Genomic DNA, 17494 nt, shown 5'->3' on the forward strand with positions numbered 1-17494 from the left:
TTTACAGTGTACATGAGGTCATTACACAGCATGTGATCCTACTCTGGAGCAAGTTGGAGAGAGTGAAAATAATTGAGATGCACAATTTTTGATGGTGTCTGCTGTACTTAATACTATGTAAAATTTACAAAAGCAATTAGAAAGCATTTCAAAAGACAGCCAACTTTTGGACAATTATTATGTCCTCTCTTTCAGTGCTTGTTTGCTTGCTTCATTTCAGTTTAGCTCACATCAATATATGGTGTATCCACTTATATATCTCAAAAACCTGGGGCAACTAGTTATTTTGAAGAGAAGCCACAAAAGTATCTACACACACACACACACACACACACACACACACACACACACACACACACACATTTCTACTAAATGTTCAGAAAACTGCTTTCAATGAAGGAAGAAGAGAGAAATCATGTTGAAGGAACATCCCACTACACAGGGGTTGGTATTTTCGGATTAAAATGCTGAATGTGTCTTGAAAAGAAAATAAACCAGAATAAATAAAACACCACATAAATATGTTCTTTCCATGCTGCAAACATCTAGACATTTGAAACTCTTTATATAATCAACTGTTCTTGCTCTCATGACTCCTACTCACCAAATATTGCTATTTCTCCTGTGCCCAGGGTGGTTTGATTTTTCCCATGCCCTTCACACTAAATGTGTCCCTATTGACTTGCTCTAGTGAGTGATTCTTTAGAAGTTGTATCTGTCACATCTGGGGAGCTTTCTGGGCATCTGTAATGACCCTGGGGAATGGTTGTAGGTGTGGAGGCTTTAGCCTTGCTTCTGGAGAGTAAGAAGTGCCAAGGATTTCTGTCCTCCACCTAAGCCTCCAACCAGAATAAATCACTAAACATAGATGAGAAATAACTGTTACTTTATGGTGCTAGATTCTGAGGTCACATTAACTCATGATGATTTAACCAAACCTATGCAATGAACTATGTTTAGAGTTATTTTAGCCTCTATGTGTGGGGTATTTATAAATAATTGCGAGAGTTTCATATCTTAATATGTGCCACACTGACTTGCTATGCTTTTAAAGTTAATTTTTAACTTAAAATTATATATATATATATATATATATATATATATATATATATATATATACACACAAGTTTTGCCTGTGTGTATGTTTGCTGTAGCATGGTACCTTCAGAAGCAAAATAGGCTGCCAGGACAACCAGAACTGCAGTTATAGCTGGCTGAGAACCACCATGTGGATTTTGGAGATTGAACTCAGGTCCTTCGGATGAGCAGCCAGTGCTCTTAACCACTAAGAAATCTCTCCAATCTTGGTGTGGCGTATTTTTCCCCAGCTCTTAATTTTGTTATTTATGACAACTATCATAACTTTCTAGTAATTGGAAGCCAAGTGTTTTAAAATATTTATATTATATCATGTGTGTATCTTAATATGAATTTCATGAACTCATGTGTATTCTGTTTAAATTTCTTTCCCCATTTTTATTCTATAGTGTGTTCATACAGCCTATCAATTGATGACATCAACTCACCTCATGCTCTTACATTCTCTCCTAAATAGAAAATGCCTTATATGATTCATCTTTATCAAACTCTGTGTGTGTGTGTGTGTGTGTGTGTGTGTGTGGTTATACACAGGTGGGCAGGTGCATGTACATGTGTCAACCTTGATACTAATCCTCAGAATGAATCTTGTTAGTTTCAGAAAGGGTTTCTCATTGGCTTTGAAATCAAAGATTTTAGATAAGCTAGCTGTCTATGAAGGCTCAAATATCTACGTGACTCCCCGCTCCAGCACGAAGTTTATAAATACACATCATCACACTTGGATTTTATGAGTATTCTTGGGAGTTCTTAGGTTCTCATGTGCTTTGTCAACTGCGCTATTGCCAAACCCTCTCTATGGGTTATAAAATCTTGTGGTACAAATTATAAAAATGAATATTTAGAAAAGCCCATTTTTTTCTGTGAAGTGGGTGAAAATAATGATTGTGATAATGACAGAAATTCTAAGAAGTTGTGAACCAGGAACCAAGAAAATGTATGTTCAAACTGGCTGCAGCCATATAATTCATACTAATGTTCAAACTGGCTGCAGCCATGTAATTCATACTAATAAATTACTCTCTTTTAATTTTGATTCCTGAAAAAAATTGCAAGTTAATGTCAAAGTACATAGCAAACAACCTTCCAAAATTTAAAAATATGTAGAAATAAAAAGGATCATGGTTGTGAAGAAAGCTCATTAGATCACAGTACTTGCTGTACAAGGACCTGAGTTTGTATTTTTAGAACCCATTCAAAGCTGGATATAGGAATCTACATCTAACTCCAGAAGGAAGAACTATTGATGACCTCACAACAAAGCTTTGGAAATCTGGGGTATTTAATATTGCATTAATATTTTAAATAATGAAACAGCAATGGCCAATTAATATATATCTCCACAATGGAATTAGATTGGGGCCAGAAAGTACCATAACAGGGACTGGTAACTATTTCATTGTATAGTTGTGGCTGTCTTTTGCCTTTCTATTTTTCTCAGGTCAAATATAATGAGATTTTACATCAGTTTCTTTCATTTAATGTCAGATTTTATATATAGTGCTTAGCATGATCAATGGTATGGAGTATGATTTTAATAAATTTTAGTATTATAATTATTAAGAATAAGTAAAAGCAAACCTGACATCAAATTTCAGGTGAGTGCAATGTAGAAGTCTGGGGCAACCAAGAAGTTAGGAAAGTTGAAGATAAGAAACAAAATCTTTCCAAAGGACTATTGAAAGGTTGAAGAAGATACAAGAATGCCTCTTGAGAGAGCTATCATTTGGAAACCATTTAGATAAAATCACAACAGTTCTATTTTTGGAGGGATAATCATATTCCAGTCATTCCTAATTTCAATGATCATCTACAGTGATAATGAACAATCTGAAGTGAGATGTCAGTATTTGATTGTAGCTGTTTACAAACAGCTATTTTGATTACAACAGTTGTATAACTGCTTAGTTTATTGATGTTTACTTGACATGTTTTCAGCACCATTTGTGACTGCAGATAATTAATCATTTCTTGTCTAATTCGTTATATGTTTGCATTTGATTTGTCTGATTACTGCAGGTGGAAACAATAGGGGACGCATACTGTGTTGCAGCAGGGCTGCATAGAAAAAGCTTATGCCATGCCAAGCCCATTGCTCTGATGGCTTTAAAGATGATGGAACTTTCAGAAGAGGTTCTGACCCCTGACGGAAGACCCATTCAGGTAACCTCAACAAGCTGATGTGAAAAACAAATGAACCTTTTGCTGGGGGGTGGGGAAGGATTCAGAAATTCCATTATGGATTATACTTGCTGGAGTTCATAAATCTAAACAAGGTAGGGATGACCAGTGCTAACTCACAAGTTCAGAGGGGTCCAAATAGGAAAGTGATGTGGAAGACAAATTATCTTGAACTGAAGAAAAAAATGAAAGAATTTGACCAAGGAGAAGACCCTAATTCTGTGGTAAGTTACTATATTCAAGTGAGGTTGGTAGGGAAAATCAGAATCTGAGCTCTAACCAAACCAACACACGAGTCCAGCACTCCTCATGAGGCTGTGGGCCTCAGAGTTCTGTGATCTTTTTATGTTGTGGAGATTTATTTATTAGTAGTCATGCATAAATGGCTCTCTGAAATCTACAATCTGTCTCTGAGAATGACTGAGTTAATATAATTGCATTCCTGCCAATTACACTCAAAGAATAATCCCAGAATTGCTATTACCACAGATCCTTATAAAACAAATCATTCATAATGAGAGAAGTGCCTTAAATTCAAGGGAGAACTTTTATAAAATTTCACTAACCACAGGTTTTGAAAAAATGGAGGGAAAAGATGCCTCACATCTGTGTACCTTTCTAGTTCCTGTGTGATGTTAAATTAACCACCCCAAATAAACGTTCCATTTTAAACTATTAAAGTGCTGTTTTAAACACATTATAAATAAATTGCACATATTTGTACACATCTTTGAAATTATGGGAAATGGAAAAGTGTGGCAATTATATTGTGTGTACATTGAAAAGGGTGGAATTGCTGAGTTTAATATAAATGGTTGGTCATTAACATTAGGAAACTGAAAAAAATACTACTTGTCCCTATGATTGGTTAGAAAACACCAGCTTTAACCATATTCTCAAAGAATCCCCATAGGTACATAGGTTCACTTTTCATTGAAAAGTGAATGGCTAAAACTAAAGATATAGCAAGAGAGAATAAAACTGGGAGGGGGAGAGGGAGACAGTGGAGAGAAGGGGAAAGGCAGAGGGAGAAAGGAAGGAAGAGACACACAGACATCTAGTAGAAGAACCCACAGAAACCATAAACAGGGCAAGACCAGTAATGACATTATCACACATCAAAATTACCATATGGAATTAGACTGACAGTATTCAATATACTTAAAGAAATAAGAGAAGCTGTAAAATGTGAAGAAGGAAAAATACTTGAAAAGAAAGAAGAGATGTTCAACTATCAGCACACTAATTTAAAAATGAAGAGAGAACTGGATGAGTGGGCTTAGAAGCCTGCTATACACAAATGAAGCATAGTCAGGAGACTAAAAGTTAGTACTGAAGAAAAGTCTTTACACTCTTCAGTGAACAGAAAAGCTTTAATTTTATTGTAGCAAAATTTAAACATCTCTCTTTTTATGAACTACTGAAGAAAATTCTTATTGATAAGACCAGATAATTTAATGATCTCGTTTATTAATGAGGAAATAAGAACAATGGAATGTGAAATGCAAAATATGTAAATGATGCAGCAAAGACAATGGGGACATGAATCTACTATGTTCAGTGGTTTTTGAACTGAGATACACAAGGAATAAAAAAAGGAAATGTTTACTAGGACTGTTAAAAGATGCTAATCAGCTACCTAAGGGATTCAAGAAATGATATATGCAAAGGAATAAAAAAACTAAATGCCTCTAAATGAGACTGAAGTGCATCAGAGAAGAACATTTGGCAATTTGTGAAAAAAAAACTGGTCAGTAGGATTGATCATGAGCTATTGAATAAAGGAGCTGTGGAATCATGTAGGGAAAATAAATCTGATCAATTAGTTAATCAATTAAATTGGTTCTGTATTTAATCAAATCCAGGTTGGTTCAATGTGTATGTAATTAGAGGCTTAAAGTAGGAAAGAATACATTGTGAATTTAGATAAAAATTCTAACAACCATAAAAAGAGAGATGTTTAAATTTTGCTACAATAAAATTAAAGCTTTTCTGTTCATTGAAGAGAGTAAAGAACAGCTCCAAAGCCCACAGAATTTTTAAGCATATATAATTAATAAAAACAGCTTTAGTCAACCTCACCAATAATTAGAATCACATAAATAATAAAACTATGGCACAGAACTTTGTCTACCAGCTTAGCTAGCCTTTTAGCCTCTGGCAGTGTCACTGTTGAAAGGATCCAAAGTAGCGGAATTCTGAATGACAACTGTTGGTGGTTTGACTGGTACAATCCACTTGGCAATTAGGAAAGTTTAATTTGTGCATGTCATAAAACTCAGCAACTCTTATTCTAGAGGTTTGCCCTAGGGAGATACTTGTGACTGTATAGCTGAAATCACACACAGGATAATCCATAGATGCATTTTTTCCTAATTGGTTCAATTAGGAAATAACTAAATTGTCCATAAATCTTTGAGTGGATAAATCATGACATATTTATACCTTAGCATGCCATTCATTTGGTAATTAATGAAATTTGTTGGTGACATCAATGTGAATGAGTGTCAAAAACAGTGAGACACCATCAAAGTATTCCACGTTGCTCCACTCAGTTAAAGTTTAAAATTAACAAATTAAAAACACACCTCTTTAGAATTACCTGCATTGATAGAAAAGGTGCAAATTATAAACAAGGAGCTACTGTTCTAAAACTGAAGAAGAGCAGGCTGTAAAAAGGAAAGGAAACCCAGGCAAAATTGTTCACTTTACTGTTTTTCACGGGTGTCTTTATGTTTATGTGTAACTGTTTCAAAACCTGGAGTTTTCTGGCCAATCCTAAAGTCATGATAGAAGTCCAGTATTGAATATTAAAAAGAAAACTTGCAGTTTTCAACATCATGGCATTTTTACATTATGAATGGCACTTTCCATCACTACAGGGAAAATAAACTACAGAAATGTAGCTTTAGCTCTACTGCAAACTACCACACACTGACATTTTTAACCCCATTACCTGGCCACCTTATTTATTGTTGGGGATTTTTGTTGTACATTGAGATTTCTCTGATAGAAGATTTCATGCTTAAAATTTATTTTCAGTATCATCACAATAAACTGTGATGACCAGAGCCAGGGCATTGTGTTTTACAGGGTGCCCATTAACGTTTCCATTTGTGGGTTGTAATATTTACTCCATCTCGTGAATCAGTTAGTCTTATTAAATCAGAAGAGGAAATGTTCATAAAGATTTAATAAGGATGGAGAAACAGATTTCAAAATAATAAAACCACCCTCACAAATCCAGACTTTTGCTAATTTATAGTGTTTGCGTATATGAAGATTCTTTTTTGGCTTATGACTTTGATTTTGAAATGTGTTCAAGCTCAGTACCAGAGGGACATCTTCAAGCATAAGGAAAAAAAATTTTCATTATAAAATGGTTATTGCAGCAGAACTCATGAGTGACCTGCTGATTGTTTATCTCGAATTATGTGAGACTTGCATGCTCTGTTGCCTATGTTGCCATAATTGTAGAAAGGAGAGCTTTCCAAGCCATTTAACTTTTGAAAAAATAAAGTAATAGTTTTGCATAGGTCTAGCTTGTAATGACAGCTGCCCCAGCTTTTCCCATATCTTCCCCCCTTCCTACCCACCCAACTTGATGTTCTCAATAAATAAATAAATACATAAATAAAAAAGAGAAGATAACAAAACAGAAAAAAATCCTTCTTTGCACTTGATTTACATGGAATAGTTTTTTTTTTACCATCTGAAAATATAGTATTACTGATATAACTGCTATTGCATTTTCATTCTTCTTTAGAAGGAAGCTAATTTTATTCTACTTTAAGCAAAGAGAAAATTAAAAATTAAAACCATTTCTGTTCTTTTGTTGTTGATGCTGAACTATATTGTAATTTTGTATTTAAACTATATTGTAATTTTACTAGAAAACTCTGATTTTATTCTTTGCCTTACTTTCATGAACCCATTCTTTTTTCTTTTACTTTTTGGTTTTTCGAGACAAGTTTCTCTGTGTAACAGAATCCTTTCTGTCCTAGAACTTGCTTTGTAGACTAGGCTGGCCTCAAATTCACAGAGATTCTCCTACATCTGCCTCTCGAGTACTGGGATTAAAGGCATGTGACACCATGCCCCTTTCGGATCTATTTTTATGGAAACAGTTTAGATAAATTTTTATTGTTGAAAGGCAAATTTATCCTAACATTTTTACTGCTCTGTTTAAAACAACCAAATATTTGTTAGTAGTTGGGTTTTACTCTTAAAATAAAAAGTGTTGTAAAGAATTAGAAAATGGGGCTACGAGTATATGAGAAAAACAGAATTTTCTCTTTCTAGAGGCTTTTATAGAAGGTTGAGTGTATCTAAATGTCTGTGTTTTAATTCTGGACCCATTAAAATGTTTTCATTAAATTTCATCTCACAGTCATATAAACTCAAATTTTCTTCATTAGTTCAGAGAACAGTGCATTTTACATAATGATGCAATTATAGAGGGATTGTGAAATAGTTGGAAAAAATAACATATAATCACATTGCGTATTAATGTGTTTAGCAATCTCACTTGCAAATTGGACATACTATGAATGCTTTCTAACTGCTTAATCCAATGGCAGAAATATTAACATGCAATTTGCATGTATTGCAATGCGTTACATTGTAACTCTTCAAACTTCATCTGCTGATGAGTTTACATGATTTTCTGAAATTGCAAAGTAATCTCCAATTAATTTTTAAATGTGTCAATATTTGAAAAGGAAATCTAATGTTATTTTAATATTCAAAGGGATTTTACTCTTTGCAAATACTGAAATATTTAGTTAATCAGTGGGAGTATAGCTTTTGAGAGTATGTAACAAAAGAAAAACTAATTATTTGATAACTTAATCTTCTATAATTTTTATTTGTTGACAGAATATTCTAATTGGTGCTTAGTAATGAAGTATGTACATTTACTTGAAATTCTCAGCTCAAAATCTTCTATCTACTGAGAAGAGCTGGTGGTCAGACAGAACTTCCTAGGTGCTATATGAACTCCTTGCTATTCCAGTGAGTCTAACTGCTCCTGCCTGTTCTATGTATCTATCAGACACATTCCACTTTACTTTCACTTTGTTCTTTTCCATTTTTCATGTACATATGCACTGTGCTTGCCTATATATGTGTATGTTTTATGGGGAGCACAAATGTGTGCAGGTACATGTGCACCTGTGTGCACATACATTTGGAGGCTGAAATTGATATGAAGAATTATCCTTCATTACTCTACTATATTATTCATTAAGGCAGGGTCTCTCAGTCAAACTCAGTGCTCAAAAATATAGCTAGTCTTTTTAACTAGCTTGCTCTGGAGGATGCCTTCAGAAGCTCGAATATAGTTGGGCCACCATGCTTACCTGACATTTACATGGGTGTCTGAGGATCCAAGCTTGGGTACTCATGCTTGAATACCAAGCATTTTCCCAACTGAGCCATCTCCCCAGCCCTCAGTTTAATTTTACTTTCATAGATATTCATGTAGTTGAAGTTTAAGTAAGTCACTCTCCAGTGGTTGCAAAAAAACATATAAAACGGTACATAATATTACTAGTGAGGATTTTGGTTAACTATAGTTTCTAATAGTTTATGTCATGAATTTAATCCCTCATGGTCTATTATATTATGTGCCTATGGTCTATTACAACATTTCATTTAATTTTTAAGTCATGCTTCTTGTCTCCTGTGTGTCAAATTACTGTTATTACTATTATCATTTTCTTTCTTTTTTTGTTTGTTTTTTGTTTTGTTTTTTTTTTTTTTTTTTTTTTGTTTTTCGAGACAAGGTTTCTCTGTGTAGCTTTGCGCCTTTCCTGGAACTCACTTTGGAGACCAGGCTGGCCTCGAACTCACAAAGATCCGCCTGCCTCTGCCTCCCGAGTGCTGGGATTAAAGGCGTGTGCCACCACCGCCCGGCACTATTATCATTTTCAGTAGTGGGGATCATACATACAACATTACAGAAATAGCTTAAGATCCAGACTGGTATTACAATCCATAGGGAAATTACTCGCTAAATCAAACAGCTCTGAGAAAGAGAAATCAAATGAATTGACCTAGATTTTGGGTTCTATGAAAAATAACTAATTTTGGGTATGACCCTCTATTTTTAATATTAGCTTATACCTTTTATTTTCATTCATTCATTCATTCATTGTGTGTGTGTGTGTGTGTGTGTGTGTGTGTGTGTATGTGTGCACATGCATGATGTCACATATGTGGAGATCAGATCAGGAAACAACTTGCAGTATTTTATTCTCTCCTTCAACCATGTAGATCATGGGGATTGAATTCAAGTTAACAGCATGCTTGGTGGTAGGTGTCTTTACTACCTGAACCATCTCAATAGCCCTGCTTACAACTTTGCTTTTTACCTTTTGGATCTCACCTCATAATATAGAGATTTTATTAAGGTCTATGCTTTCCATTATTAGAGAGCTTCTATACCCCTAGTTCTACAGGGCTGTTTGAAGTAGTGGTCTTCTTAGGTACATCTTCTGGGGTGGGAAGATACAATCCCTTCAGGTTTCTTCATAACTCAGGTTGGCCTCTATACATTGGAGATGTAATTTTTCATTGCCTGAGAGTTATTATTTTTAATGAATGTATCCATTTTATATGTACAGGTATTTTTTCTGCATGTATGTCACTGTACCAGGTTCCTTGTTCCCACAGAGGCTAGAAGAAAATGTTGGATCCCCTTAAACTGTAGATGGCTATAAGTCAGCCCATGGGTGTTGGGAACCCAACACAGGTTCTCTGGAAGAGCAGCAAGTTTTTTTTAACTGCTGTGCCACATCTTCAGCCCCATGATTTTAGTTTTTAAGAAATTTATTTATTTTATATGTTCCCTTTAAGACAATAAAAGAACATCACTTATTTTTAATAATATTACAACCAAAATGGTTCATTTTCTAATTAGATTCAGTTATACACAAGGAAAAATATATTTTATCATTAGTTTGAAAATTATAATTTCTGGTGAAATCAGACAAGGACAATTATGATCATGCCTACTCTTTTTCTCTTTTCATTTTTGTTTGTGCAAAAGCACAGGTGCCAGGCTCTGTGGTGGAAAAGAGGGTTCAGAGGTTGAGAGCATTTCATGCTGTTGCAGAAAACCTGAGTTTGGCTTACAGTTTCTATGTCAGGTGCTCACAGCCTTCTATGATTTCAGCATCAGGGAATAAATGCTTCTGTTTCTGTAGAAACATACATTGAAGTGTACATAACTACACACACTCACACACACACACACACACACACACACACACACACACTCATGCACACAATCAAAGATAAAATGAATCTTTAAAAAATTTAAAGCCAGGTAGTGGTGGCACATGCCTTTAATCCCAGCACTCGGGATGCAGAGCCAGGCGAATTTCTGTGAGTTAGAGGCCAGCCTGGTCTACAGAGCAAGATCCAGGAAAGGCACAAAGCTACACAGACAAACCCTGTCTCGAAAAAAAAAAAATTAAACAGAAATTCCACGTTCTACTTTGAATATAATTATCATGTCATATTTTGGCTAACTTTGCTTTAATAGAAGATTACTTGTCTGGCACGATGATTCAATGCTGATTTATAGATAGCAACTTTCCTGCCCTGTGATCCTAGATGAGGTTCCATAATTAGGTAACATGTCCACAAAGTATATGTCAATGAAGGAATTTCCCTCATTGCTGAATTTATCTGCTGCTTCTTCCATTTTAACTGTTGTTGTTTTGGTTCTTCTTTGTTTTCCCATTTATTAAACATATATTCTTTATTCATGCAATATAATATGAATACAATTCCCTCTCCCTTTACTCTTCCCAGTTCCTCTCCACCTCCTCTTCCATCCAGATCTACTCCCCTTCTGTCTCTCATTAGAAAAGAACAGGCTTCTGAGAGAAAACAAACAAAACAAAACCAATTAAAGTATAATGAGATAAAATAATGTGATTCCAATATTTATAGACACAAATGTTCCATCATATTTCCGTGGAAAAAGTAGCTTTCTAAGGCATTCATTCCTAACAATACTATCTTGTTGGAGATTTTTTCATAGTGTTTTTCAGACATTTTCTAGGCAGTCCTATGCAAACATATGTAATATTGACAGGTTTGTGGAAAGAAAAACAGAGAAATGATGATGACAATGTTCCATTTATTAACATGGAACTCCGTATTCACGGGCATGCAAATAACAGTAATAGCTCCATTTTATTTTATTCAGTATTTTGTTGTTGTTGTTTCACATTTCCAAAAGAGAAATATGTGGTTTAAATAATTTATGAAGCTACTCTGTTAAATACTTTTATTAAAATTTCATTTTTTAGAGTATTTCATTCTAGAAAGGTTATCATCTGTCTTATTTTGTAAGTTTTTCTCCAGAAAGTGTCTCTCCCAGGACTATTGGCACAACACTCTAGGGAAAAGCTCAAAATTATATTAGTGATGAGATTCCTTTGTATTTGATTTGCATGCACTTCTCCTTTCTTTGTACTTTGGTGAAGCCTCCACACATTTGGCAGACCGTTCTTTGCTTTGCCTGAGGTTGTATAAAGAATGGGACTATCCATTTGCCCCTTCTTGTTCGTGTTAAGATGTGATTACTTCAGCCCATTTTGAAAGGTTAGTCTATTGTTTTTAGATATGATCCTTTTCCTCAGAAACATTGAACTAGAATTTCTTTTTTTTTTTTGTTTTTGTTTTTGTTTTTCGAGACAGGGTTTCTCTGTGTAGCTTTGCGCCTTTCCTGGAACTCGCTTTGTAGACCAGGCTGACCTCGAATTCACAGAGATCCGCCTGCCTCTGCCTCCCAAGTGCTGGGATTAAAGGCATGCGCCACCACCACCCGGCTGAACTAGAATTTTTTACTACTAGTTTAAGATAGTATTTTTAAAAGTTGTTACACAACATTAGCACATTGAATTTTACAATACAAAAAGAATAGCTTATATTGTTTTAGACAGTAGTACACAATGTGTACTCTAAAGATATTGTTGCTGTAAATTTTGTTTTGTTTGATATTCTGTCTTGAAATTTCATATACAGTCCCAAACTTGAAAAAGTATTTTGAATAGATCCTATGTTATAAAAATACAAAATATATGATGACCCTGGAAGCACCAAATCATCTATAACTTACCAACCAATCATGATCATATTAAATCAAAGCTTTTGTTTTATGAGTATAAAAACACAAAGAAATATAAAGTAAGTCTGAAGAATACATTCTGTTAAAAACTGAAGTTGTTTCATCCAATTCAGTGATGTCATGAGACACCACGTACCAAAGACAGTCATGTGACCTAAATAGAAGAAAAGGTCTAGATTAGCCCTAGGGAGCATCTTCCATTGTTTTGACCTTATGTCAATTTTGTGTTTCCCTGTTTCTACAATTCAAATTTTCACATCACTGAAAGGTAGCTCTCTAATTGCCTGAGTGGCAAATGTGCCAGTAGTAATTCAGTATCACAAATGCTTTCAAAAATCTATGCAGCTTTGTGTCACTGTCATGACACATACGGTAATTGTTTTGACTACTACTCTAGTGCTTTTTATTTTGGAGCGTTGTTACCTAGCAACTCTTCCTTTTTCTTAATGGCTGATTTGATTTTCTCCACTTTTGCAATGCTTCTTTTTGCACCAAAAAACATCACCTTGTATATAAGTGTAACATGATCAACTTCACATGTAGATTCAGTTTGAAGAAATCATCTTACTTAATCCTTTTCCTTAAATATGTTTGTTCAGAGGTTGAACGAATCATAAAAATTAATTTAATAAGACCACATTAATTCAGATCTGACTCTTGGTGTAGGGGAATATGGCAATTTTTACAACAATGTACATAATGTATGCAAATAGTTCCTAGTAGGAGACATGTTGAAGTGGAAGAAAGAATACTCTTTGGTGGGCAAATGACTGTGTAGTCTTTTAGTTCAATAAGAACACAGGTCTGCCCAAAAATTCTACCACGGAACTCCTACAGCTGATAAACACCTTCAGTAATGTGGCAGGATACAAGATTAACTCAAAAAATTAGTATCGCTCCTACATACAAATGATAAATGGGCTGAGAAAGAAATCAGAAAAACATCAATCTTTGCAATAGCACAAATAAAATGACAATCTTACCAAAACCAATCTACAGATTCAATGAAATCCTCATCAAAATCCCAAAACAATTCTTCACATATCTGGAAAGAATAATACTCAGCTTCATATGGAAAAATGAAAAACCCAGGATAGCTAAAGCAATCCTGTACAATAAAGCCACCTCTGGGGGCATCACCAACCCTGACCTCAAGCTCTAGTATAGAGCTATAGTAATAAAAAGAGCTTGGTATTGGCCTAAAAACTAACACATGGACCAATGGAATCAAATTGAAGACCCTGACATTAACGCACACATCATGAACACCTGATTTTTGACAAAGAATCCAAAACTGTACAATGCAAAATATAAAGCATCTTTAACAAATGGTGCAGGTATAACTGGATGTGAACATGTAGAAGATTGCAAATAGATCCCTATCTATTGGTATGCAAAACTCAAGTCCAAATGGATTAAAGACCTCAACAAAAATCCAGTTATACTGAACCTGATAGAAAAGAAAGTAGGAAGTAGTCTTGAATGCATTGGTACAGGAGACTACTTCCTAAATGTAACACCAGCAGCACAGACAATGAGAGAAACAATTAATAAATGGGACCTCTTGAAACTGAGAGGCTTCTGTAAGGCAAAAAACATAGTAAATAAGACAAAATTACAGCCTACAGAGTGGGAAAAGATCTTTACCAACCCCACATCTGACAGAGGGCTGATCTCCAAAATATATAAAGAATTCAAGAAACTAGACATCAAAATAATGAACAATCCAATTAAAAAAATGGACTACAGAGCTTAACAGAGAATTCTCAACAGAAGAATCTCAAATTGCTGAAAGACATTTAAGGAATTGCTCAACATCCTTAATTATCAGGGAAATGCAAATCAAAACAACTCTGAGATACCATCTTACACCTGAAGACAGCTTGTGTTGGAAAGAATGTAGAGTGAGGGGAACACTCTTCCACTGTTAGGTGGAGCGCAAACTTATACAGCCACTTTAGAAATCAGTATGGCAGTTTCTCAGAAAATTGGGAATCCTCAAGACCCAGCTATACAACTCTTGGGCATATACCCAAAGAATGCTTGATCATACCATAAGAACACATTCTCACCTATGTTCACAGCACCATTATTCATAATAGTCAGAATCTGGAAACAAACTAGATACCCCTCAACCCAAGAATGGATTAAGAAAATGTGATACATATACACAATGGAGTACTACTCAGAAATGAAAAACAATGACATCATGAAATTTGCAAGCAAATGGATGGAACTAGAAAATATCATCCTGAGTGAGGTAACCTGGACTTGGAAGAATAAACATGGTATGTACTCACTCATAAGTGGATACTAGATGTAAAAGCAAAGGATAACCAGACTACAATCCACAGCTCGAGAGAATCTATCTAAGAAGGAAGACCCAAAGAGGGATGCATGGATTACTCTGGGAAGGGGAAATAGATTCTGTCTCCATGAGTAAACTGGGGATGAGGAGGTGGGCAATAGAGGGTAGGGGATAGAGCATGAGAACTTAAGTGAATGGGATGGTTGAGCTGGAACAGGGATGGAGTGGGAGAGCAATGAAAGAGATACCATGATAGAGGAAAACATCACGAGGATAGAGAAAAACCAGGTGCAAGGGAACTTCCCAGGAATCCTCAAGGATGACTCCAGCTTAGACTACTACCAATAGAGGAGAGAATGCCTGAACTGGCTTACCCCAGTAATCAGATCAGTAAATACCCTAGCTGTCATCATAGAGCCTTCATCCAGTAACTGATGGAAGCAGATGCAGAGATCCACAGCCAAACACCAGGTTGAGCTCCAGGAATCCAGTCAAAGAGAAAGAAGACGAATTCTATGAGCAAGAGCATCAAGATCATGATGGGGAAACCTACAGAGACAACCAAACCAAACTAGGGGTAACTCATGAAGTTTTGATCATTAGCTGTGGAGCCTGCATGAGACTGGACTAGGCCCTCTGCACAGCAAGATAGTTGTGTAGCTTGTTCTGCTTAAGGGGTCCCCTGGCAGTAGGATCAGATTCCATTATTGGTACATGAGCAGGCTTTTTGGAGCCCACTATTATGGGACATCTTGCACAGCCTGGAATGGGGGGGGGGAGTTTGTATCTGCCTCTACTAAATGTACCTCTCCATGGGAGACCTTACCTTCTTGTAGGAGGGAATGGGGGGTGAGTTGAGAGGGGGAGGCTGGAGGAGCAGGAGGAGGCAAAAGGGGGATCTTTGATTGATATGTATTGTGAATAAAAACTTTTTCTTAATAAAAAAAGAACACAGGTCTAGAGTGTTCACTGGACATTTGAGGGGGTGAAAGGCTTATTTTGGAGTGCAATTGCTTAATCTACTCAAATGAAACTTGTTTCTTCATGAACTGGCTGGAGACTTGCTAAGAATAATTTTAGTACTCTGATCAACAAATGCATGTGAATGCTTGCTATTTCTAAACTGGTTGGTTATACATGAAGGAGATAGAGGTAAGTGAAGCTGAAATATTTATAACCTGCCTAAGAATTACAATCCACAGAATCAGTAACTACAAGTTATGTCATCTAAGTTGTGTCTGAATCAGAAATAGATATTATTTTTCTCAACTATCTTTTAATATTGGAATTTTTGTTTGGTTTTCAGAAATGTTGGCAAATACTTTTTAATTAATTTTAGTTGCTAGTTATCTGACAATTTCAAATATGCATACAATGCAACTTGGTTGTCTTCTCACCCCACCATCTCTCCTCTACCTTCCAACCCCTATGAACTCCTCATTTTCTTTTTTCTTTACCACATTCCTGACATTTTGGTTTGGTTTATAGTCTGTTTAGTTTAACTAAGTTCATCTGTGTAATTTTTGGATTGGGACTAAACATTGGAACCTGGTGGCATCATCAGTAGTTTCACAACCGAACACAATCCCCCACCTCTGCTACTGCCTTAGCCTCAGCAAATATGTCAGTGTTAAATAGTTCATCAGTGAGAGGTAGGTCTGATAAAGTCTTTCAAGGTTTGTATAGATCAAATATTCAGGATAATACTATTTATATTCAGACCAACATTATGCTAGTGTCTTTGTAGATACTCATATTCATTTCTAAAGTCAAACTGAAAGATTTTGGAAAAGACACTGCTCCATCTGGCATTTTATTTGTATAACAGCCTATATAAAGCAAATCTTATATGCTTTTATAATTTTTTTCTAGAAAATTAATTAAAAAGTATTACATAAAGATATAATAATTTCATCTTTTCTTTTTTAATTATTTCTCTTATTTTTGAGATTATAATATGGTTATGTAATTCCTGCCTTCCCTTTCCTCCCTCCAAACCTTTCCATACACTCCTCCTTATTCTCTTTCAAACTTACAGCTTCTTTACCATTTACCATTAATTGTTATTTCATATGTGTGTGTGTGTGTGTGGGTGTGTTCCTAAATATATTACTTGTATGTATGTTTTCAAGGCTGACCATTTTATATTAGATAACCAATTTGTATGCACTTCCCTGGGGAAGACTATTTCTTCTCTCAGCATTCCTTAGTTCTCTGTGGTCTTTCATGTAGGATTGAGGTCTTGAGATCTTTGCCCTTTTCATTCTGGCATATTGTCATTTTTTAGCTTATGTATAGGCAGTTGTTGTGTTGGTGAGATTTTATGGGTTGCTTCTAACATTAGGCTCATTTTATGTTTTAATTGTGTTTATGTGTGTGGGTATCTGGACATGTGAGTACTGGTACCCACAGAATCCAAAAGAAGGTATAGGATTATCTGGAGCTATAGTTACAGTCAGTTATGAGCCACTTCATGTGGATGTGGGAACCAAATTCAGGTAATCTACAAGATCAGTATATGCCCTCAATCACTGAGCCACCTCTCCAGCCTCTTTTGATATACTTTAAATATTAAGGAAGATATGAGGAGGTTACATAGTAAATGCAAGAGCAAGAATATGGAAACAACAATGCAGACGGTCCACCATAAATGTCAGATTTATGCTATTTTTTATACTTCCTATCCTCTAATCGCCCCTCAAATGCTCTGAAAAGTTTCATTATAATTAATTTTACATTTTAAAATTTTACATAACTAGGCA

General features: G+C 35.3%; 1 protein-coding gene across 1 annotated transcript in view; it reads left to right on the plus strand.

Moving 5' to 3' along the window:
* Gucy1a2 (guanylate cyclase 1 soluble subunit alpha 2) overlaps positions 1–17494 on the plus strand; it is a 320403-nt gene that overhangs the window by 198430 nt on the left and 104479 nt on the right. Inside the window, exon 6 of the mRNA XM_059267262.1 lies at positions 3118–3261. Coding sequence (XP_059123245.1) covers positions 3118–3261 — 144 coding nt within the window. The remainder of the gene's footprint in view (positions 1–3117; positions 3262–17494) is intronic.

Source organism: Peromyscus eremicus, chromosome 7, assembly GCF_949786415.1.
Source record: "Peromyscus eremicus chromosome 7, PerEre_H2_v1, whole genome shotgun sequence".
In the NCBI taxonomy this organism is placed as follows: Eukaryota; Metazoa; Chordata; class Mammalia; order Rodentia; family Cricetidae; genus Peromyscus; species Peromyscus eremicus.